Source organism: Heterodontus francisci, chromosome 9 (assembly GCF_036365525.1).
Source record: "Heterodontus francisci isolate sHetFra1 chromosome 9, sHetFra1.hap1, whole genome shotgun sequence".
NCBI lineage: Eukaryota > Metazoa > Chordata > Chondrichthyes > Heterodontiformes > Heterodontidae > Heterodontus > Heterodontus francisci.
The window spans coordinates 99,003,890-99,027,646 of record NC_090379.1 but is presented as its reverse complement, the minus strand read 5'-3'; the positions used below and the strand labels follow the sequence as shown (position 1 = coordinate 99,027,646).

General features: G+C 45.4%; 1 protein-coding gene across 1 annotated transcript in view; it reads right to left on the bottom strand.

The window, feature by feature from the left end:
* Nucleotides 1-1,613: 1,613 nt before the first annotated feature.
* LOC137373932 (C-type lectin domain family 18 member A-like) overlaps nt 1,614-23,757 on the bottom strand; it is a 108,269-nt gene continuing 86,125 nt past the window's right edge. The window contains exons 9-12 of the mRNA XM_068039581.1: nt 18,941-19,070; nt 18,541-18,637; nt 5,142-5,233; nt 1,614-4,193 (exon numbers count right to left, since the gene is read on the bottom strand). Coding sequence (XP_067895682.1) covers nt 4,165-4,193; nt 5,142-5,233; nt 18,541-18,637; nt 18,941-19,070 — 348 coding nt within the window. The 3' untranslated portion in view covers nt 1,614-4,164. The remainder of the gene's footprint in view (nt 4,194-5,141; nt 5,234-18,540; nt 18,638-18,940; nt 19,071-23,757) is intronic.

Genomic DNA, 23,757 nt, shown 5'->3' with positions numbered 1-23,757 from the left:
AAGACCTGGGGGTATATGTGCACAAATGATTGAAGGTGGCAGGGCAGGTTTGAAAAAGTGATTAAAAATGCAAAAGGGATCCTGAGTTTTATAAAGAGAAGCATGGAGTACAAAAGCAAGGAAGTTATGATGAACCTGTATAAAACACTGATTCGGCTTCAACTGGAGCATTGTGTCCAATTCTGGGCAGCACACTTTAGGAAGGATGGGAAGGATTTTAAGGGGGTGCAGAAAAGAGTTACGAGAGTGGTTCCGGGGAGGAGGAATTTCAATTACGTAGCTATATTGGAGAAGCTGAGGCTGTTCTCCTCAGAGAAGAGAAGATTAAGAGGAGATTTGATAGAGGTGTTCAAAATCATGAGGGGTCCAGACAGAGTCGATAGAGAGAAACTGTTCCCATTGGTGGAACATTCGAGAACCAGATGACATTGATATAAGGTGAATGGCAAATTAACCAATGGCAATATGAGGAAAAACATGTTCACACAGCGAATGATTACAATCTGCAGCACACTTCCTGAGAGTGTGGTGGAGGCAGATTCAATCGTGGCTTTCAAAAGGGAATTGGACAAGTAGCTGAATAGAAAAGATTTGCAGGGCTACAGGGAAAAGGCAGGGTAGTGGGACTAGCTGAGTTGCTCTTGCAGAAAGCCGGTATGGACACAACAGGCTGAATGGCCTCCTTCTGTGCTGTAACCATTTCATGATTCTATGATGTCCCCCAACTTGAGGGAGGTGTCCAACACTCACTGTCAAGACACAAAGGTACACACACATGTGCACATGGACACAGGCACGCACACAAACACAAGCATTTATTTTTTTATCTATTTAGAGATACAGCACTGAAACAGGCCCTTCGGCCCACCGAGTCTGTGCCGACCATCAACCACCCATTTATACTAATCCTACATTAATCCCATTACCCTCTCACATCCCCACCTTCCCTCAATTCCCCTACCACCTACCTATACTGGGGGCAATTTACAATGGCCAATTCAACTATCAACCTGCAAGTCTTTGGCTGTGGGAGGAAACCGGAGCACCCGGCGAAAACCCACGTGGTCAGAGGGAGAACTTGCAAACTCCCCACAGGCAGTACCCAGAATTGAACCTGGGTCGCTGGAGCTGTGAGGCTGCGGTGCTAACCACTGTGTGTACAAATGTGCACACATTATCAATTTCCACACGTGCACACACACATTGCAACATACACAGACACAGATGCACATGAAGACTGAACAGGTGATGCAGCCTGAACAGTGAATGTCCTGTAGGTTATTCAACCATGGAGCATGTTACTAGTCTCAAACAATGCCCAAGGATTGGCTGTATGTCAGATGTGCGATTCATAAACAGCGGTTTTGCACCTTCAATGGCCTAGTGGGTAAAGAGTACTGAGCCACACAGATTGGGGAGGCCCCAGCTTCAATCTCTAGTTGGTACTGAGTCAGCTGATCCATTTGGGATAGTATTTGGGGTTTTAAAATGTTCCCCTGGGCTTGGGCGTGAGGGAAAAAGAGTCGGGGTTCCATACCTCCACTGCACACTGCTCCCACCCCCCACAACGATCTCTATCCAGTGACCACCCCCCCTCCCCATCCTACAGTCATGCGTTGATGTCAGGCTCTGCGTGTTGGTTATCCATAGTCAAATAGTGCTCCAACATGCATTCTCGGGGTCCACACCTGAAGGGACTGGAGCATGGCCCTCAGTATCGAAGGCGTTCAGGAGCCAATGGTGTATGGAGGAACAGCAGTTTTGGCAATGCACAACAGTGGTTGTCCTGCATCAGGTGACTGACAGCATTGGGCTTAGATATAGGGCACATATTCACAAATCACTAAATGTAGCAATTTAGGTTAATAAGGCCATGAAAATACAAACAAAGCATAGGGTTCATTTCTAGCAAACTAGAATTGAAAAGCAGAGCATTTATGTTATAGAACCTTGTTTAGATTTAAGGCTACTGTACACAGTTCTGGTCTCCATATTACAAAAAGGATATAAAGGCACTGCAGAAGGTGCAAAAACCGATTTACAAGGATGATACCAGAACTGAGAGGCTATAATGTGGATAGACTGAGCAGGCAGGGGCTCTTTTCTGTAGAATATAGAAGGCTGAAGGGTAACCTGAGAGAGTGTTTAAATTTGTGAAGGGGTTTGATACGGTAATTGCAAGGAAGATACCTCCACTTGTGGAGAATACAAAACTAGAGGTCATAAATATAAGATAGTCACTAATGAATCCAATAAGGAATTTAGGAGAAACTACTTCACCCAGAGAGTGGTTAGGATGTGGAACTCACGACAACAAGGAGTAATTGAAGAAAATAGCATCGATGCATTTAAGAGGAAGCTAGAAATGTACATCAGGGAGAAAGGAATAGAGAGATACATAGATAGGATTAGATGAAGTAAGGTGGGTGGAGGATTGAGTGGAGCATAAACACCAGCATGGACCAGTTGGGATGAATGGCCTGTTTCTGCACTGTAACCTTCTGTGTAATGCTGCCCTTCCAGAGTCGAGCCTCAAACTGTCTGCCACCACTCAGACTGGCACCCAGGAAACAAGCCAAAAGTTTCAGGACAAGCTAAAGAAGGGTTTCATTTTAAAATAAATAAAATCACAATACAGTGATAGTAGGAATTTTCCAATGCAGTTTGAGATACAATGTCACCAGAAAATATCTGGTTACACTTACACTGTCGTCAACAAACAAGGAATGGCAGCACCCAGGGACGCTCCATTTCAGACATTGGGAGCCAATGTAGGTCAGCGAGCACAGGGGTGATGGGTCTAGGAATTTGGACTTGCTAATACTTTCAGGTGGCCTAATTGGATTTTGGAAGAAAAATGCCAGTCAGATGCAAATTTTAGCATCTTCATCTTGAGGCCATTAATCAGATGTTCTAAATGGGTTTAAGAGACTATTAAGCACAATTCTGGAAAGAGATAGGAAAAGGGGTCTGGAAGTGAAGGCAGGTATTCTGGGAATGACTGAGGAAAATGTGATGTGCTCGTTGATGCGAGTGGGCCTTTCCTGGTCCTACCAATGGGAGGCCCTTGAACAGGCGGTCATCCATACTGCCACGGAAAGACACTTCAGTGTCAGAGTTCTTTGGTGGAAACTAATAGGACTTCTGCGTTGTGAATTTCTACTCAGTTGTATCATTTCTAATGTCAAACAAATTATTTAAATAACTTTTTTAATGTATGTATTTGACATTTAAACAGGCGTGGTTTAAGTAGAGCTGATTACACTGCATAGAGTCTTGTTTAGCTTAGTCAATAATGGTTTGCTGCATTCTTGTTCTCTGGTCGTAGCACTGCCCCTTTATACAGTTCAATGCGTTAGCACCAATTCTAAGCAGTGGGTCTGTAGTTTGGTGCCTCCAAACCAGTGGTAGTTATAATGCAGTTGGGAGGGGAGGGGGAGGGGGAAGCGTGTTGCACCCCCCTTTAAATGTCATTCCCCACACCGCCCCCAACACCACCCCTTCTCCCCCCACTAACATACACACAGTCTTGCTGTCCCTTGAGTTTAGGATTTAATGCTGTTCCCATCTCAGGAAAACGATGCAATGGGAAGGCATGGTTATAATCCCAAAGCAAGTGAAGGGACCTATCTAAAATCAATCTGTCTGCCAACATAGCATGTTTATTATTCCTGCTCCCTCTGGGGGAAGCATCTGGAGAACTGCCCCAGTGTGGCCCAAGAGCTAGCCATGAAGGGAATCGTACACACTGAGCCCCATCCCAGCATTCAGTGGTGATGTATTCCAGAGAGTGAGCACGATTGGGATTATGGCCTTTGAGACTGCTCTATTTAGGTTGCCACCGAGGTCAAGACTACAGACCCACTAACCTTTGAACCAAACCTGTTTCCTTGATCATTAGAACTCCAGGACCTCGAGTATAATTTTTCTTCCCCTTGTCTCTTGCACAGAATAAAGGGGTCCTGTTATAACACAGTGGCTTCAATACCTGCTCACCTCAGGATGGCCAGAACAATGTTAATCTGTCACAAAACTGAACCTGGCTTTCATTGTGATTCAGTGCCTACGATCCCAGATACTAAACTACTGTAGTGGTTAGTTCAGTTCAGTTACAAAGCGAAGGTTGGTTCAGCTTGCTCCACAGAACACATTTGACTTCTCCGGTCATGCCCACTGTGCAACGTGCTTCTCACCTGGAGACAGAAGAGATTACCTGATTACATTCATTGCTTGTTAAGACTGCTCTCCTTCTGCATCATTCAGTCATCCAGGTGGGGCTGTATACATGACAGTTAGTCCGCATCCCCTTCTATCTCAAGTACAGTGTCATCCTTGGCTCATTGGGTGCCATGGGATATTTTACAAACCCTCAAGAAGGCAGATGCAGCCTCGGTTTAATGTCTCATCTGAAAGATGGCAGCTCCAACAGTGCAGCACTCCCTCAGTACTGACACTGGAAGTGTCAGCCTGGATTTTGTACTCAAGTCTCTAGAGTGGGATATGAACTCACAACCTTCTGCCTAAAAGGCAAAACTGCTACCCACTGAGCCATGGTTAACACTGAGCTAATACCACATCTCAGCAATGAAATTAATGCAGTGTTCCACAGTACCCACCACTGACATTACTGAGATACATAAAGGGCTAATGTGCTTGGGTCACGACTCATGGGGCGCTGGACATGCCTTTGAACATATTGCAGGGTCAGCTACTGACTCATAGACAAGGGTGTGCCACAACAGTCGACAGTCAGGTTTATCGGCAACAGGGGGCCCCACATTTTAAGCACCATTATTTAGCCAGTGAGGGCCAAAACTGACAACAACTGAGACAAGAAATGAAGGTGTCCCAGTAGTATGTGTCACCTTCATTATCTATGTCACTAAAGTGGCCTTTTGCTTAGCAACTGGAGGGCATTAGGCTCCAAACTCACAAAACAAGCCTTAATGAGCAGGTTTAGGTAGCTGGGTGCTGGTTGGACCCATCTGAAGCCTCAAGTGTTCAAGTCTGATTGTACAGGGAACTGCCTTCAGTGCATTGGGCTCGCGACAGCTCATTACTAGCACCAGACATTGCTTAGTTACTTCCTCACATACCAAACCAGTATGTGGCCCACCTCGGCAGTAAGAGACGATACTCACTGAACTGGCAGATGTATCTGTTGCGAGTCTTGCAACGCTGGTCGTTCCAATTAAAAGCACTTGAGACTTGCAACTCAACACAGTTTCCAAAACTGTTAAAATCAAAAGAAAGTCCAATGAGTGGAATCATGATAAACTGTGGGTAATACATTGTGCATATGTCCCATCCAATTACTGTAATGTGTACAGGAGCCCTGTTCCATTACTGCAAACACTGTGTAAAGATCCCTGTCCCTTTACTGTAAATACTATGCACAGGGACGTGCTCCCGTTACTGTAAATACTGTGTATAGGGACACTGCACAGGGGCACTGTCCCTTTACTGTAAATACTGTGAACAGAGGCACTGTCCCTTTACTGTAAATACTGTGAACAGAGGCACTGTCCCTTTATTTCATTCGGTCATGGGATGTGTGTCACTGGCTAAGTCAGCATTTATTGCCCATCCCTAATTGCCCTTGAGAAGATGGTGGTGAGCTGCTTTCTTGAACCGCTGCAGTCCTTGGGGTGTAGGTAGTTACACCAACAATGCTGTTAGGAAGAGAGTTCTAGGATTTTGACCCAGAGACAGTGAAAGAATGATGATGCAGTTCCAAGTCAGGATGGTGTGTGACTTGGAGGGGAACTTGCAAGTGGTGGTGTTCCCATGATTCTGCTGCCCTTGTCCTTCTAGGTGGTAGAGGTCCCGGGTTTGGAAGGTGCTGTCGAAAGAGCTTTGGTGCGTTGCTGCAGTGCATCTTGTAAATGGTACACACTGTTGCCACTGTGTAGCAAGAGTGAAGGGAGTGAATGTTGAAGGTGCCAATCAAGCAGGCAGCTTTGCCCTGGATGGTGTCGAGCTTCTTGAGTGTTGTTGGAGCTGCATCCATCCAGGCAAGTGGAGAGTATTCCAACACACTCCTGACTTGTGCTTTGAAGATGCTGGTCAGGCAATGGGGAGACAGGAGGTGAGTTACCCACTGCAGAATTCCCAGCCTCTGACCTGCTCTTGTAGCCACAGCATTAATGTAGCTGGTCCAGTTCAGTTTCTGGTCAATGGTAACCCCCAGAATGTCGATAGTGGGGGCATTCAGCAATGGTAATGCCATTGAACATCACGGGAAGATGGTTAGATTCTTTCTTGTTTGAGATAGTCATTGCCTGGCATTTGTGTGGTGCGAATGTTATTTGCCACTTATCAGCCTAAGCCTGGATGTTATCCAGCTCTTGCCGGGTAGATGCCAGTGTTGTAGCTGTACAGGAACAGCTTGGCTAGGGGCGTGGCTAGCTTGGGAGCGCAAGTCTTCAGTACAATTTCTGAAGCGTTGTCAGAGCCCATACCCTTTGCAGTATCCAGTGCCTTCAGCCATTTCCTGATATCACATGGAGTGAATTGGATTGGCTGAAGACTGGAATCTATGATACTGGGGACCTCAGGAGGAGGCCAAGATGGATCACTCACTCAGTAGATGCAAATACTTCAGCCATCTCTTTTGCACTGATCTGCTGGGCTCCCCCATCGTTGAGGAGCGGATATTTGAGGAGCCTCAACCTCCTGTTAGTCGTTTCATTGTCCAGCACCCATTCATGACTGGATGTGGCAGGAGTGCAGAGCTTAGATCTGATCCGTTGGTTGTACGATCGTTTAGGCACGTCTATTGCATGCTGTGTATAGGGGCACTGACTGTCTCATTACTGTGAATACTGTGTACAGGGGCACTGCTCCCATCACAGAAAATACTGTGTGCGGGGGCACTGTCTCATTACTGTAAATACTGTATACAGGGGCATTGTCCCTTTAATGTAAATACTGTGTAAAGATCCCTGTCCCTTTATTGTAAATTCTGCGTACTGGTGCACAGCTCCATTACTGTACATACAGCATACCGGGACACTGTCCCATTACTGTAAATACTGTGTACAGGGGCACTGCTTCATTACTGTAAATACTGTGTACCGGGGCACTGTCCCATTACTGTAAATACTGTGTACAGGGGCACTGCTTCATTACTGTAAATACTGTGTACTGGGGCACTGTCCCATTACTGTAAATACTGTGTACAGGGGCACTGCTTCATTACTGTAAATAAAGTGTACAGGGGCACTGCTTCATTACTGTAAATACTTTGTTCAGGGGCACGGTCCCATTATTGTAAATACTGTGTTCAGGGGCACTGTCCCATTACTGTAAATACTGTGTAAAGATCCCTGTCCCTTTATTGTAAATACTGTGTACAGGGGCACTGCTCCATTATTGTAAATACTTTGTTCAGGGGCACGGTCCCATTATTGTAAATACTGTGTTCAGGGGCACTGTCCCATTACTGTAAATACTGTGTAAAGATCCCTGTCCCTTTATTGTAAATACTGTGTACAGGAGCACTGCTTCATTACTGTACATACTGTGTATATGTGCACAGCTCCATTATTGTAAATACTGTGTTCAGGGGCACTGTCCCATTACTGTAAATACTGTGTAAAGATCCCTGTCCCATTACTGTAAATACTGTGTACAGGGGCATGGTCCCATTACTGTAAATACTGTGTAAAGTTCCCTGTCCCTTTATTGTAAATACTGTGTACAGGGCCACTGTCCCTTTATTGTACATACGGTGTACAGGGGCACTGTCCCTTTATTGTACATACTGTGTACAGGGGCACTGTCCCTGTCATAAAACTAACTTCTTCCACCCTCACGCATCCTCACTGAACGACTCCAGTGTCAATGGTGTGAGCAGATATGAAGGCAGCAGCTTGTGACTGAATGCAGCTCGAGACAGTGTGAGTTGGGAATTTGATGAGTGAAGGAGTTCGGTGCAGTGAGGGAGGAGGTGCCGTTCTGACCTTTTACAATAAAGAAGAGGTCTGAGAAAGCGAGCCAGAGGCCAGCAGCCAGACATGAGAGCCCGGAAGCATTAATCAGGTGAGCAGGCAGGTGAGTAGTTGGTGTGGTTTAAGCATTTTTTTGCTCTCTAAGTGAGGGCAGTAGTTTAAACTGGCACTGGGTAGATATAAGTATTGCATTAAATTTATAGCTTAACTAGTTGAACCAATTGATATAACTACAGATAATTGTTGAGGGATATTTCTAAATCTAATTTGTTAAATAAAAGACAGTAAAGATGGCAGGGCAGGTGATGTGTAGCAGCTGTAGCATGTGGGAGCTGGCGGACACCAGTGTGAACAATGACAACCACATCTGCAGTGAATGTCTGCAGCTTGAGGAACTTCGGCTCAGAGTTGATGAGCTGGAGTCTGAGCTTCAGGTACTGCGATCCATCAGGGAGGAAAAAGGTTACCTGGATACTTAGTTCCAGCAAGCAGTCACAACCCTTAGGCTAGGTACTTCAGATTTAGTCTGTGGTCAAGGTCAAGAAGGTATGACTGCAAATGAGGTAGGTATGGGGATCTAGAAGGTAGCACTGGAGGAGCCTCAGCCCCTGCAATTGTCCAACAGGTTCAATGTTCTTGCAGTTTCTGTGGATGGGAGCAGGGAGTGCACGGAGGATGAGCAAACTGAACACAGCACCTTGGTGCAGTGGACCATACAAGTCGGGGAAGTTAAAAAGGAATGTTGTTGTAGTAGGGGACAGTTTAGTTAGGGGAATAGATACTGTTCTCTGCAGCCGAGAGCGTGAGTCCCAAAGGCTGTGATGCTTGCCCGGTGCCAGGGTTAAGGACATCTCCTCAGGGCTGGAGAGGAACTTGGGGTGGGAGGGGAAGGATCCTGTTGTCGTGGTCCACATAGAAACCACCACATAGGTAGGACAAAGAAACAGGTTCTGCTGAGGGATTATAAGCAGCTAGGGGCTAAATTAAAAAGCAGAACCACAAAGGTAATTATCTCTAGATTGCTACCTCAGCCACTAGCCAATTTGCATAGGGTAAATGAGATTAGACAGTTGAATGCAAGGCTCAAAGACTGGTATGGGAGAAATGAGTTTTGCTTCTTGGGACACTGGCCCCAGTACTGGGGAAAGAGAGAACTGTACCGTTGGGATGGCCTTCACCTGAACCATGCTGGGACCAGTGTCCTGGCAAATCGTAGGGCAGTAGAGAGGTTAGAAAGGGCTTTAAACCAAATAGTGGTTGGGGGGGAATTGAGGGGGGGTGGTGGTGGTTCACATGAGCGGGGATTTGGAAAGTTAAAGAGAAAGGACAAGGAACTAGTGCAGGGTAATGATACAGGTAATGAGAACCAAAGTGTGACAGGAAGGGATAGCATGTACAAACATAAGAGTGCACCAGTGCACGGGCGGCACAGTGGCGCAGTGGTTAGCACCGCAGCCTCACAGCTCCAGCAACCCGGGTTCAGTTCTGGGTACTGCCTGTGCGGAGTTTGCAAGTTCTCCCTGTGACCGCGTGGGTTTCCTCCGGGTGCTCCGGTTTCCTCCCACCTCCAAAAGACTTGCAGGTTGATAGGTAAATTGGCCATTGTAATTTACCCCTACTGTAGCTAAGTGGTAAGAGAATAGTGGGGATGTGGTAGAGAATATGGGATTAATGTAGGATTAGTATAAATGGGTGGTTGTTGGTCAGCACAGACTCGGTGGGCTGAAGGGCCTGTTTCAGTGCTGTATCTCTAAATAAATAAATAAAGGTCAGAGTAGACAAAAATGCTAAAAAGACAGAATTAAAGGCTATTTATCTGAATTCACGTAGCATCTGTAACAAGATGGATGAATTAATAGCACAAATTGAAATAAATGAGTATGATAGATAGACATTACAGAGACATGGTTGCAAGGTGACCAAGGCTGGGAGCTAAATATTCAAGGGTATTTGACATTTCAGAAGGACAGGAGGAAAGGAAAAGGTGGTCGGGTAGCTCTGTTAATAAAGGATGAGATCAGTACAATAGTGAGAAATGATCTTGGTTCAGAAAATCAAGACGTAGAATCAGTTTGGGTGAAAATTAAGAAGCAGCAAAGGAACAAAGTCACTGATGGGAACAGTTTATAGGCCCTGTAACAGTAGCTTCAAAGTAGGACAGAGTTTCTGTCAAGAAATATTGGGGCTTGCAAGACAGGTACTTCACTAAATGTGGGTGATTTTAATCTTCACATCGATTGGACAAATCAAATTGGCTAAGGTAGCCTTGAGAATGAGTAACTAGAGTGTATTAGGGACAGTTTCTTAAAACAATATGTTCTAGAACCTACCAGGGATCAGGCTATTTTGAACCTGGTAATGCATAATGATACAGAATTAATTAAAGACCTCATAGTAAAGGATCATATAAGCAGGAGTGATCATAACATAATAGAATTTCATGCTCAGTTCGAGGGAGAGAAATTTGGGTTCATAACTAGTGTCTTTAACTAATAAAGGCAGTTACAAGGGTATGAAGGCAGAGTTGGCTAAAGTAGACTGGGAAAATAGGTTAAAAAGTAAGATGATAGAGAAGCAGTACAGACATTTAAGGAGACATTTCATAACTGTCAACAAAGATATATTCCATTGAGGAAGAAAGACTCTACCAGAAGGATGCACCATCTGTGGCTAACTAAAGAAATTAAGGGTTGTATCAAATTGAAAGAAAAGATGTACAATGCTGCGAAAATTAGTGGTAGCCTGAAGATTGGGAAATTTTTAGAAACCAGCAGAGAATGACTGAAAAAAAATAGAGGAATAAATTGGAGTATGAGAATAAACTAGCAAGAAATATAAAAACAGACAGTAAAAGCTTCTACAAATATATAAAAAGAGAAGAATAACTAAAGTGAGCACTGGTTCCTTAGAGGGTGAGACTGGGGAATTAATAATGGGAAACAAGGAAATGGCAGAGACTTTTAACAAGTGTTTTGTATTGGTCTTCACAGTAGAAGACACAAAAAGCATCCCAAGAATAGTAGAAAATCAGAGGCAAAAGGGAGGGAGGAACTTAAAACAATCACTATCACTAGAGGAAAAGTAATGGGAAGACTAATGAGACTAAAGTCTGACAAGTCCCTTGGACCTGATGTCCTGCATCCGAGGGTCTTAAAAAAAGTGGCTGCTGAGATAGTGGATGCATTGGTTGTAATCTTCCAAAATTCCCTAGATTCGAGATAGGTCCCAGTGGATTGGAAAACCGCAAATGTAACACCTCTGTTTAAGAAAGGAGGGAGACAGAAAGCAGGAAAGCAGCCCAGTTAGCCAAATATCTCTCATTGGGGAAAATGCTGGAATCCATTATTAAAGAAGTAGCAGTAGGACATCTAGAAAATCACAATACAATCAGGCTGAGTCAACATGGTATTGTGAAAGGGAAATTGTGTTTGACAAGTTTATTAGAGGTCTTTAAGGATGTAGCAAGCAGGGCAGATAAAGGGAAACCAGTAGATGTCGTGTATTTAGATTTCCAAAAGGCATTCGATAAGGTGCCACATAAAAGGTTATGACACAAGAGCTCTCGGTGCTGGGGGTAATATATTAGCATGGGTAGGGGACTGGCTAACTAACAGGGAAACAGAGAGTTGGGATAAATGGGCCATTTTCAGGATGGCAAATTTTAACTAGTGGAGTGCCACAGGGATCGGTGCTGGGGCCTCAACTATTTACAATCTATATTAATGACTGAAATGAAAGGGCTGACTATATTGTAGCCAAATTTGTTGACAATATGAAGATAGGTCGGAAGCAAGCCGTGAGCAGGACACAGAGAGTCTACAAAAGGATATAGGAAGGTTAAGTGAGTGGGAAAAAATTTGGCAGATGGAGTATAATGTAGGAAAATGTGAGGTTGTCCAGTTTTGCAGGAAGAATAGAAAAGCAGAATATTATTTAAATGGAGAGAGACTGCAGAATGCTGCGGTGCAGAGATCTGGGTGTCCTTGTACATGAATCACAAAAAGTCAGCATGCAAGTACAGCAAGTAATTAACAAGGCAAATGGAATATTAGCGTTTATTGCAAGGAGGTTGGACTATAAAAGTAGGAAAGTCTTGCTACAACTTTACAGGGCATTGGTGGGACTGCACCTAGAGTACTGTGTACAGTTTTGGTCAGCTTATTTAAGGAGGGACATACTTGTATTGGAAGTAGTTCAGAGAAGGTTCACTAGGCTGATTCCTGGGATGAAGGGGTTGTCTTATGAGGAAAGGTTGAACAGGTTGGGCCTATACTCATTGGACTTTAGAAGAATGAGTGGAGATCTTATTGAAGCATATAAGATTCTGAGGGGGTTTGACAGGGTAGACGCTGAAAGGAGCTTCGGCTCAGAGTTGATCAGCAGAAGGCCGAGCTAGAGACACTGCAATGCCTTAGGGAGAGTGAAAGTTACCTGGACACTTTGTTCCAGAAGGCAGTCACATTCCATAGGATAGGGTCTTTTGATTTGGTCAGTGGTCAGGGACAGGAGGATGTGATTGCAAGTAAGGCAGGTAAGTGGATCGAGAAGGCAGAAATGGAGAAGCCTCAGCCATTGCAATTGTCCAACAGGTTTGAGGTTCTCTATGCTTGTATGGATGAGAGCGGGGACTGCAGGGTGGATGAGCAAACTGACCATGGTACCATGGTACAGGAAGCCATTCAAGAGGGAGGAATAAACAGGAAAGTAGTGGTAGTAGGGGACAGTATAGTCAGTGGGATAGATATCGTTCTCTGCAGCCAAGAGCGCAAATCCAGCTGTGTTGCCTGCCCAGTGCCAGGGTTCAGGACATCTGCTCGGGTCTGGAGAGGAACTTGCAGTGGGAGGGTGGAGGATCCGGTTGTCGTGGTCCACATGGGTACTAACGACATAGACAGGACTAGGAAAGAGGCTCTGCATAGAGAGTATGAGCAGCAAGGGGCAAAATTAGAAAGCAGAATCTCAAAGGTAATAATCTCTGGATTATTATCTTTGAGATTCTGCTTTTTAATTTAGCTGGATTATTACCTGAGCCATGAGCAAATTGGAATAGGGTAAATAAGATTAGAGAGTTAAATGCATGGCTCAAAGATTGATGTGGGAGAAATGGGTTTTGATTCATGGGGCACTGGCACCAGTACTGGGGGAAAGTGGGAGCTGTACTGTTGGGAATGTCTTCACCTGAACCATGCTGGAACCAGTGTTCTGGCAAGTTGTATAACTAGGGTGGTAGAGAGGGCTTTGAACTAAATATTGGAGGGGAGCGAGGGATCAACTGAGATAAGGTATGATAAATTTAAGAGAAAGAACAAGGCAATAAGGGAAATAATAATCAGATCATGGCAGGAAGGGACAGAATGTACAAAATGTACAAAATTACAGTGTCTAGATCTGGTAATGTGTAACAAGACAGGATTAATTAGTGCCTAGGTGCAGTGATCACAACATGATTGAGCTGGCTAAAGTAAACTGGCAAATGAGGTTAAGTGAAAGGTCAGTAGAGGTGCAGTGGCAGACATTTAAGGAGATATTTCATAACACTCAGCAAAGATACATTCCAGTGAGAAAGAAAGACTCCAGGGTAAGGACATGGATGGTAATCCATGGCTAACTAAGGAAGTTAAAGATAGTATCAAATTGAAAGAAAAAGCGTACAATTCAGCAAAGAGTGGTAGCAGGTCAGAAGACTGAAAAGAATATAAAAAACAGCAAAGAATGACTAAAAGAACAATGAGAGAGAAATTAGAGTATGCGAAAAAGCTAGCTAGAAATATAAAAATGGATAGTAAGAGTTTCTACATGTATGTAAAAAAGAAAAGAATAAGTAAAGTGAGTGTTGGTCCTCTACAGAGTGAGTCTGGGGAGTTACTAATGGAAAATAAGAAAATGACAGAGGAATTGAACAGATTCTTTGCACCTGTCTTCACTGTAGAGGATACACTGGGGAGGCAGTGGCATAGTAATAATGTCACAAAATTAGTAATCCAGTGCCTAGACTATTGCTCTGGGGACATGGGTTCGAGTCCCACCATGACAAATGGTTAAAATTTGAATTCAATTAATAAATCTGGAATTAAAAGCTAGTCTAATTGTGACCATGAAAACTATTGTCGATTGTTCTAAAAACCCATCTGGTTCACTAATGTCCTTCTTTTCGGGAAGGAAATCTGCCATTCTCACCAGTCTGGCCTACATGCAACTCCAGATCCACAGAAATGTGGCTGACTCTTAAAAATGCCTCTGAAATGGCCCAGCAAGCCACTCAGTTCAAGGGCAATTAGGGATGGGCAATAAATGCTGGCCTGGCCAGTGCAGCCCACATTCCACAAAACAAAAAAAAAACAAATAACATCCCAGAAATAACAGTGAATCAGGAGTTGAAAGGGGGGAGGAACTGAAAACAATTGCCATCACCAGGGAAAGGGTACTGAGAAAGCAATTGGAACTAAAAGCTGACAAGTCCCCAGGTCCTGATGGACTTCGTCTGAGGGTCTTAAAAGAAGTGGATGCATTGGTTTTAATTTTCCAAAATTCCCTAGATTCTGGAAAGGTCCCATCAGATTGGAAAGTAGCAAATGGAACTCCACTATTTAGGAAAGGAGGAAGACAAAAAGCAGGAAATTACAGGCCAGTTAGCTTAACATTTGTCATAAGGAAAATGCTGGAATCTATTATTAAGGAGGTTACAGCAGGTCATTTAGAAAATCTCAGTGCAATCAGGCAGAGTCAACATGGTTTTGTGAAAGGGAAATCGTGTTTGATTAATTTATTAGAGTTCTTTGAGGAAGTAATAAGCAACGTGGATAAAGGGGAACCTGTGGCTGTGATGTACTTGGATTTCCAGAGGGCATGTGACAAGGTGCCACATCAATGCTTACGAAACAAAATAAGAGCCCATGGTGTAGGGGGTGACATATTAGCATGAATAGAGGATTGGTTAGCTAACAGGAAAGAGAGAGTCGGCATAAATGGTTCGTTTTCAGGTTGGCAAGATGTAACTAGTGGAGTGCCACAGGAATCAGTGCTGGGGCCTCAAGTATTTACTATCTATATCAATGATTTGGATGAAGGTACACAATGTATGGTTGCTAAATTTGCTGATAAGACAAAGATAGGTAGGAGCGTTAAGAGGATATAAGGAGCCTGCAAAGGGATACAGATAGGTTAAGTGAGTGGGCAAAGATTTGGTAGATGGAGAATAATGTGGGAAAGTGTGAACTTGTCCACTTTGGCCAGAAAAATAGAAAAGCAACATATTATTTAAATGGAGAGAAATTGCAGAACTCTGAGATGCAGAGGTGTCCTAGTACACGAAACACAAAAAGTTATTATGCAGGTACAGCAAGTGATTAAGAAGGCAGATGCAATGTTGTCATTTATTGCAAAGGAAATGGAATATAAAAGTAGAGATGTTTTGCTACAGTTGCACAGGGCATTGGTGAGACCAAATCTAGAGTGCTCTGTACAGTTTTGGTCTCCTTACTTAAGAAAAGGTACAATTGCATTGGAAGCAGTTCAGAGAGGTTTACTTGACTGATTCCTGAGATGAGAAGGTAATCTTATGAGGAAAGGTTTTTATTTATTTAGAGATACAGCACTGAAACAGGCCCTTCTGCCCACCAAGTCTGTGCTGACCAACAACCACCCATTTATACTAACTCTACAGTAATCCCATACTCCCTACCACCTACCTACACTAGGGCAATTTACAATGGCCAATTTACCTGTCACCTGCAAGTCTTTGGCAGTGGGAGGAAACCGGAGCACCCAGCGGAAACCCACACGGTCACAGGGAGAACTTGCAAACTCCGCACAGGCAGTACCCAGAATTGAACCCGGGTCCCTGGAGCTGTGAGGCTGCGGTGCTAACCAGTGCGCCACTGTGCCGCCCTGTGGCTAGGTTAGGTCTGTATTCATTGGAGTTCAGAAGGATGAGCAGTGATCTGATTGAGACATGCAAGATCCTGAGGGGACTTGACAGGGTGGATGTTGAAAGGATGTTTCTCCTTGTGGGAGAGACTAGAACTAAGGGACAAAGTTTAAAAATAAGGAGTCTCCGATTTAAGACAGAGATGAGGAGAAATTTTTTCTCTCAGAGGGTCATGAGTCTGGAACTCTCTTCCCTGGAAGCAGAGGTAGACAGATTCTTAACAAACAAGGGAGTCAAAGGGTATCGGGGGTAGGCAGGAAAGTGGAGTTGAGTCCAGAAACAGAGCGATCTTACAGAATGGCAGAGCAGGCTCGAGGGGCTGAATGGCCTACTCCTGCTCCTAGTTCGTATGTTCGTAAGATGTTTCTCCTCATGGGGGAATGTAGAACTAGGGGGCATAGGTTAAAAATAAGGGGTCTCCCATTTAAGAAGGAGATGAATATAAAGACAGTAGGAAGGAACTTAAGCAAGGAGTCAGGAGGGCTAAAAGGGGTTATGAGAAGCCATTGGCAAACAGGATGAAGGAATTTCCCAAGGCTTTTTATACGTATATAAAGAGCAAGAGGGTAACCAGGGAAAGGGTTGGCCCACTCAAGGACAGAGAAGGGAATCTATGTGTGGAGCCAGAGGAAATGGACGAGGTACTAAATGAGTACTTTGCATCAGTATTCACCAAGGAGAAGGACTTGGTGGATGATGAGTCTAGGGAAGGGAGTGTAGATAGTCTCAGTCATCTCATTATCTAAACGGAGGAGGTGTTGGGTGTCTTGCAAAGCATTAAGGTAGATAAGTCCCCAGGGCCTGATGGAATCTACCCCAGAATACTGAGGGAGGCAGGGGAAGAAATTGCTGGGGCCTTGACAGAAATCTTTGCATCCTCATTGGCTACAGGTGAGGTCCCAGAGGACTGGAGAATAGCCAATGTTGTTCCTTTGTTTAAGAAGGGTGGCAAGGATAATCCAGGAAATTGCAGGCCGGTGAGCCTTACGTCAGTGGTAGGGAAATTATTAGAGAGGGTTCTTTGGGACAGGATTTACTCCCATTTGGAAACAAATGGACTTATTAGCGAGAGGCAGCATGGTTTTGTGAAGGGGAGGTCATGTCTCACTAATTTGATTGAGTTTTTTGAGGAAGTGACGAAGATGATTGATGAAGGAAGGGCAGTGGATGTTATCTATATGGACTTTAGTAAAGCCTTTGACAAGGTCCCTCATGGCAGACTGATACAAAAGGTGAACTCATATGGGATCAGAGGGGAGCTGGCAAGATGGATACAGAACTGGCTCGGTCATAGAAGACAGAGGGTAGCAGTGGAAGGGTGCTTTTCTGAATGGAGGGATGTGACTAGTGGTGTTCCGCAGGGATCAGTGTTGGGAGCTTTGCTGTTTATAGTATAGATAAATGATTTGGAGGAAAATGTAGCTGGTCTGATTAGTAAGTTTGCGGACGACACAAAGGTTGGTGGAGTTGCGAACAGTGATGAGGATTGTCAGAGGATACAGCAGGATATAGATCGGTTGGAGACTTGGGCGGAGAAATGGCAGATGGAGTTTAATCCGGACAAATGTGAGGTAATGCATTTTGGAAGGTCTAATGCAGGTGGGAAGTATACAGTAAATGGCAGAACCCTTAGGAGTATTGACAGGCAGAGAGATCTGGGCGTACAGGTCCACAGGTCACTGAAAGTGGCAACGCAGGTGGATAAGGTAGTCAAGAAGGCATACGGCATGCTTGCCTTCATCGGTCGGGGCATAGAGTATAAAAATAGGCAAGTCATGCTGCAGCTGTACTGAACTTTAGTTAGGCCACACTTAGAATATTGCGTGCAATTCTGGTCGCCACACTACCAGAAGGACGTGGAGGCTTTGGAGAGGGTACAGAAGAGGTTTACCAGGATGTTGCCTGGTCTGGAGGGCATTAGCTATGAGGAGAGGTTGGATAAACTCGGATTGTTTTCACTGGAATGACGGAGGTGGAGGAGGCGTCATGATAGAGGTTTACAAAGTTATAAGCAGCATGGACAGAGTGGATAGTCAGAAGCTTTTTCCCAGGGTGGAAGAGTCAGTTACTAGGGACATAGGTTTAAGATGAGAGGGGCAAAGTTTAGAGGGGATGTGCGAGGCAAGTTTTTTACACAGAGGGTGGTGAGTGCCTGGAACTTCTTGCCGGGGCAGGTGGTGGAAGCAGGTACCATAGAGACGTTTAAGAGGCATCTTGACAAATACATAAATAGGATGGGAATAGAGGGATACAGACCCCGGAAGTGCAGAAGGTTTTAGTTTAGGCAGGCATCAAGATCGGCGCAGGCTTGGAGGGCCGAATGGCCTGTTCCTGTGCTGTACTGTTCTTTGTTCTTTGTATGAGGAGGAATTTCTTCTCTTAGAGGGTCGCTAGTGTTTGAAATTCTCCACCTGATAGAGCAGTGGCTGATTCACTGAATATATTCAAGGCTGAGTTAGACAGATTTTTATTGACAAGAGTCAAGCATTATGGGGAGCAGGCAGGAAAGTGGAGCTAAGGCCACAATCAGATCAGCCAAGATCTTATTAAATTGCATATATAAATCTTATATAAATTTGGGGCCAAATAGCCTATTCCTGCTCCTATTTCTTGATCTTATACTTATCTGGTCCAGCTGGTGAGGCCGACTCCATGGCTTACCCCTGATTATCTGGCTGTCCAAACGCAAAACTGTAAAAGGTGGGAAGTTCCCCGGTGTCCCAACGGAAGGCATCCTTTGATGTTTTATATGTCAAGCCTGAAAGCAGTCAAAAGAGCAAATTATCTTCAAGCAAATAAATCAGCAGAAGCTTTATCCAGCCCACTGAGTAACCATTCCCTGTGTTACTGACTGTATATTTACTGATGTTAATCCAGTTCCCTCACACTGACACTCAGTAACCCCTCCCCCAGCACCCTCTGTTACTGACTGTATCTCTACTGATGTTAATCCAGCTCTCTCACACTGGAGAGTACAGTTACTGTAACACACAGAGTAGAAGGAAGCTGGCACAGAGATAATCAATGGACAGGAAATGATGTGATAAACCCAACAGCTCACCAATCCAGAAGTTGCGTGTTTCGAAGTCTGGGTCGGTAACCTCATTTGTATTCTCTAACTGACTAAGGTAAAAGGCCAGGATATCTTGAACCTTCTGGTTTTTAATTTGTGCTAAAATCCCACCTCGCTCCTAAAGAGAAACATGAGAACAAGGATGGATCAGAAAAGACCTGCAAACATGTCACAGCAAAGAGGGAGCAGGTGCAAGACAGACCTGGAACATTGTTAATATTAAGCTTTTCGAAAGTATATCTGAGTTACAACCAGTCTGGGTTGGAAACAAGAGTGAAGGCTCATTCTCTTCACATACAATGCGTGTTCAATCTCAGCAACACGGAACAGTTTTGGAAGAAACTGCAGCTGAACTTCAAGAAGAGAGCATCTTTTGCTCTCTCTCTCCCACACACACAAAGTTCCCACAGAAGTAACTTACGCCTCAAGGCAGAAGACCAGCAAAACAAGTTTGAAAGTGTGCACTGGGCCCCAAAGAGGACTGCAAGCCCTAACTTCAATCAACGACTTTACATCCAATCCAAAACCAGTAACTGACCTCCAGCTATTACTTCAAACGTTTCCCCTTCTTTCTCCTCCTCTGTCTATATTTGCCAGTTTTACCATGAAAGGATAGGGAGGCATTGTAACATTCACACTACATTTGGTCAGGTAGCCTGCCTAATATAGCATGGGTTAGATACAAAGCAAAGCTCCCTCTACACAGTCCCATTAAACACTTCCAGAGCAGGTACAGCATGGGTTAGATACAAAGTAAAGCTCCCTCTACACCGTTACGACCAGGGCTCTAGGGCGCCCCTCTCAACCTTTTCTTGGTTTGGCTGTAACAAGGTTTAATTTTTAAAAGACCTTGTTTTTAGCTTCCCCTCAGTGATTCCTTGCTCACTGCTCTCTAATTGCGATTGCAAAGAAATCAACCAGTCAGGATTTCTCAAATTTAAACAAGAAAGGTGTAGGTTTATTAATCTTAAAACTCTAATTCAGTTAAAACTACTAAAAATACATGACACAACCACACTAGCATGCATATGCGATAAACACACAAGCAAATAGTGACAGAGGAGGAGAAAGAAGGGGAAAGATTTGAAGTAATAGCTGGAATTCAGTTACTGGTTTTGGATTGGATGTAAAGTCTTTGATTGAAGTTAGGTCTTGCAGTTCTTGTTGGGGCCCAGTGCACACTTTCAAACTTCTTTCGCTGGTCTTCTGTCTTAAGGTTTAAATTACTTCTGTGGGTCCCTGGAACTTTGCGTGAGAGACAGTGAGAGAGCGAGATGCTCTCTTCTTGAAGTTCAGTTGCAGTTTCTTCCAAAACTGTTCTGTGTCGGGCACAATTCAAAAAACCCCCAGCCAACAGGTTAGTCATGTGACTAGATCCTTGTTTAGTGCAGCCCTGCCTGCGAGATTTGTGGATTTCTTCAAGCTAACCAGACACTCTCAATGGGGAGTTGGGATACTGGCTCAATGACTCTCAATGTCTCTTGATCATCACTATTGACAAAAATCCATCTGGCAAATTGAATCGGTGAATACTCGCATTATCTTCTTCATGCAACTGTCTTCTAGAATGCAAATGTACAGGCATGTTTTCAGCCACTGTTGTGGTCTTTTTAATCAAGTTATTTCAAGTCCAGTAACCATTGAAAGATAATGTTCCATATGACGACATTAATATGTCTCATTTTGGCTAGTGTGTTTTCCGTCACAACACTGTCCCATCAAACACTCCCAGGGCAGGTACAGCATGGGTTAGATACAGGGGCCTGAGGAATAAAGGCCCCCTCGACATGAAATATATAAAAGGGGCCTGGGGTATAAAGGCCACCTTAATAAAAAAAAATGGGTTAGATACAGAGTAAAGCTCCCTCTACACTGTCCAATCAGGACAGGTAACAGCATGGATTAGATACAGAGTAAAGCTCCTTCTACACTGTCCCATCAAACACTCCTGGGGCAGGTACAGCATGGGTTAGATCCAGAGTAAAGCTCACTCTACACTGTCTCATCAAACACTTCTAGGGCAGGTACAGTACTGGGATGGCCGCTGGCTGTTTGAAGCTGCTCAGCACCAGTGAGCAACAATGAGGTTCAGCTGACTGTGGGCTATGTGCTGTGTAACTGTTGCAGGGAGGGAGAGACAGAGACTGAGAGGAAGGTTTTCTACTTATTTTGTCACCGAAGGAAAGCAACAGGAAGACACAAGAACTGAAAGATATTTTGTGAGGTTGGTTGGAGCACTGAAGTCATTTTTATTGACTGTTGGGTGTTTGGGAAAGAAGAGGCCAGAAGAACCACGGTGGGGTTGCCTGTTTCAGTAGGGGCCTCCTGTGTTGGTTGTCACCATAGAATAGGGAGCTCCCTCCCCACCCCAACTAGGCCTGGGACAGTGGAGCTGTCCAGGTGAAGAGATCTTTTTCTCTCATAGCATTGGAGCAGTGTGCCTGAGCAGCTTCAGCTGCCTTGCGTGAAGACATACCCCACCCACGCAAACAGAAGACCAGTGAAAAGACTGCTCTCTATTATTATAGTTGCGAAGACTGATTCCTCCTGGTCTCCCTCAGAAGCAGTGGTTTTCATGGTCTCCAGCGAGGGGTGGGGGTGCGGGGAACCCATCCGGGTGGAAGGAAGGCGCGGTGCAAGACAAAACATCTGGAGGCGTGCCCCCAGCCACAGAAAAACAACCTGTGCCTGAGGTCAGCCCTAGGTCTGATCCTGGGGAGCCCAGGCTCAAGGAATCTGGGCAGGAGGGTGCAGAAGTAGAAGCAGAGACCTCTACTGAGATGGAGGTCTCTGAGCCTCTGCGCCCCTCCTGGAATAAAAGGAGGTGGCGCTCCTCTGATGAGGGCCCTGCGGAACTGAGTCTGTTTCTTGGCACGGGTCCTTGGGCTCCCTCCACCACCGGCACCATCAGAGCCTCAAGCACTGAGTGGGAGCCCTGTAGCCTTCATGACAAAGGCGAGGGGGAAGCCCCAGTAAATTTGGTCACTCCTGGGGAAGGGGGAGGGGACATGCCTGTGGTGGAGGAGACTGTGGACCCCTCCAGGCGACAACATTCCATCTGCCACTGGGTCATGTGTCCTGGCTGGGGTTGGGGGTGGGACCTGTGTGGATCAATCCCCTCAGCTGCCTGTTACTGCCGCCCGGGATAAACCGAACCCAAAAGGAGATTTGAACACTGTGAACATTGTAAATGGTGCCCCATCTGCTGGGCCTGTGGGCACTGGTGTGGCTGGAGATGGCTTCCTCTCTTTGCCTCCAGTTCCGGCTCTGGCTGGATTTCTGGAGTTGAGAACAACAGTCTCCTCTGGGCCGCTCACTAGCCTGGGGACAGAGCCGGGGAGGGGTCCTGAACCGTTGGTTCCCAGAGGCCCAGTTTCCCCAGAGAAACCCGGGGAGGACTCCTCCGCCATCAATCCCGGGGGTGAGAGTGTGACAGAGGCAAGACCAGCTGACGCAACAGGGATGTCTGCCCCTCAGTGTGTGATGGGTGTGTTGGCCGCTAGCAGTGACTACCTGGAGGAGGATGGGGACTCAATGTGAGGTATGGAGGACGATATTGAATCCATCGCCAGTGAGGTGGTGGACTCCCTCGTGACCCCTACTAAGTCTCCTCTCATCCCTACCGTGGATCTCTGGGACTTCCTTGCTGCTAGCAGGGATTGCCACAATAAAGTTCAGCTGGCCCTTGACTGGTGATTGGATCTGTGCTGATCATTGAGTCCACCCGTGCCGCCCTTAAAAAGGTGGGGAAGGGCGCGGACATGAGAAAGGTTGTGTGGCACCAGTTCAATGCGTTCTTCTCTGGGTTGCTGGGGGAGTGGAAGGCTACGAGCACTTCCACTCCCACCTCACAGTAAGGTGTTGGTGACGGGATCAAAGTACCTTTAACATGAGGATATCCATAGCCAGACTCAACATCAACAGCAGCAGGGGCTCTCGCCACAGCTTTTACAATCTCTCAGTCCTCAGGGAAGGGAGGTATGCGGTGAGCTTTCTTCAGGAAACCCACACCGTTATGGGATACAAAGCCACCTGGCTCCTGGAATGGCAGGGTGGGTGTCATGTTCTCCCCTCACTTCATTTCGCTCGCCAGCTGAGACTGCGTACCAGAGTGTGGCCCTTGGAGACAGCAGTGAGAGCTGGGTGTAGATGAGAACAAGTAATTCCAGTCCATCCTACAAATAGGATGCAGTTGGCTGAAAATATAAGGGTACTGCCTCTACCTGAACAGGGTGGAAGGATTCCAAGTGGCTCAAGTGACCATCATGTTCTGGACAAAAGGCGTGTCACACCATATTGCGTGTATTATGGTTGTTGGTATACCAGCAATGGATAAAATAGCATGGGAATGTGGGTCCTTTCAAACCTTGGTCAGCAACCCAACTAGGAGACGGAAACTCTGAATCCAAACTTATGTCTTGGAGCCCTCGCTGCCACTATCCCAGTTCACTGGGCCACAACAGATGAGCTCCAGGCTTAAAGGGTGGGGTCAGTCAGCGCAAACTGCACTCCACTTTAAAGCACCACTGCGCAGGCAGGAAGGAAAGATCCACCTCAAATGCAACTCAACAAGCAAGTCTTGTAGTTATGGGAAAGGGGAGAAAACGTCAGGTGCAAGATGGCACTGGCAGCCGCAGTTCCAATCCTGCATGCAGGTGGCTCAGGATATTGTTTGTTTTGATGATGACCTGGTTGCAGATCATCACCCGGTAGCACCCTGAGTGACCAAGCAGCCATTTTGAAGAACAGCACTGCTTGCTCCTGAATTGGAGAGGGGCCTATAAAATGCTCATCTCCCTAACACT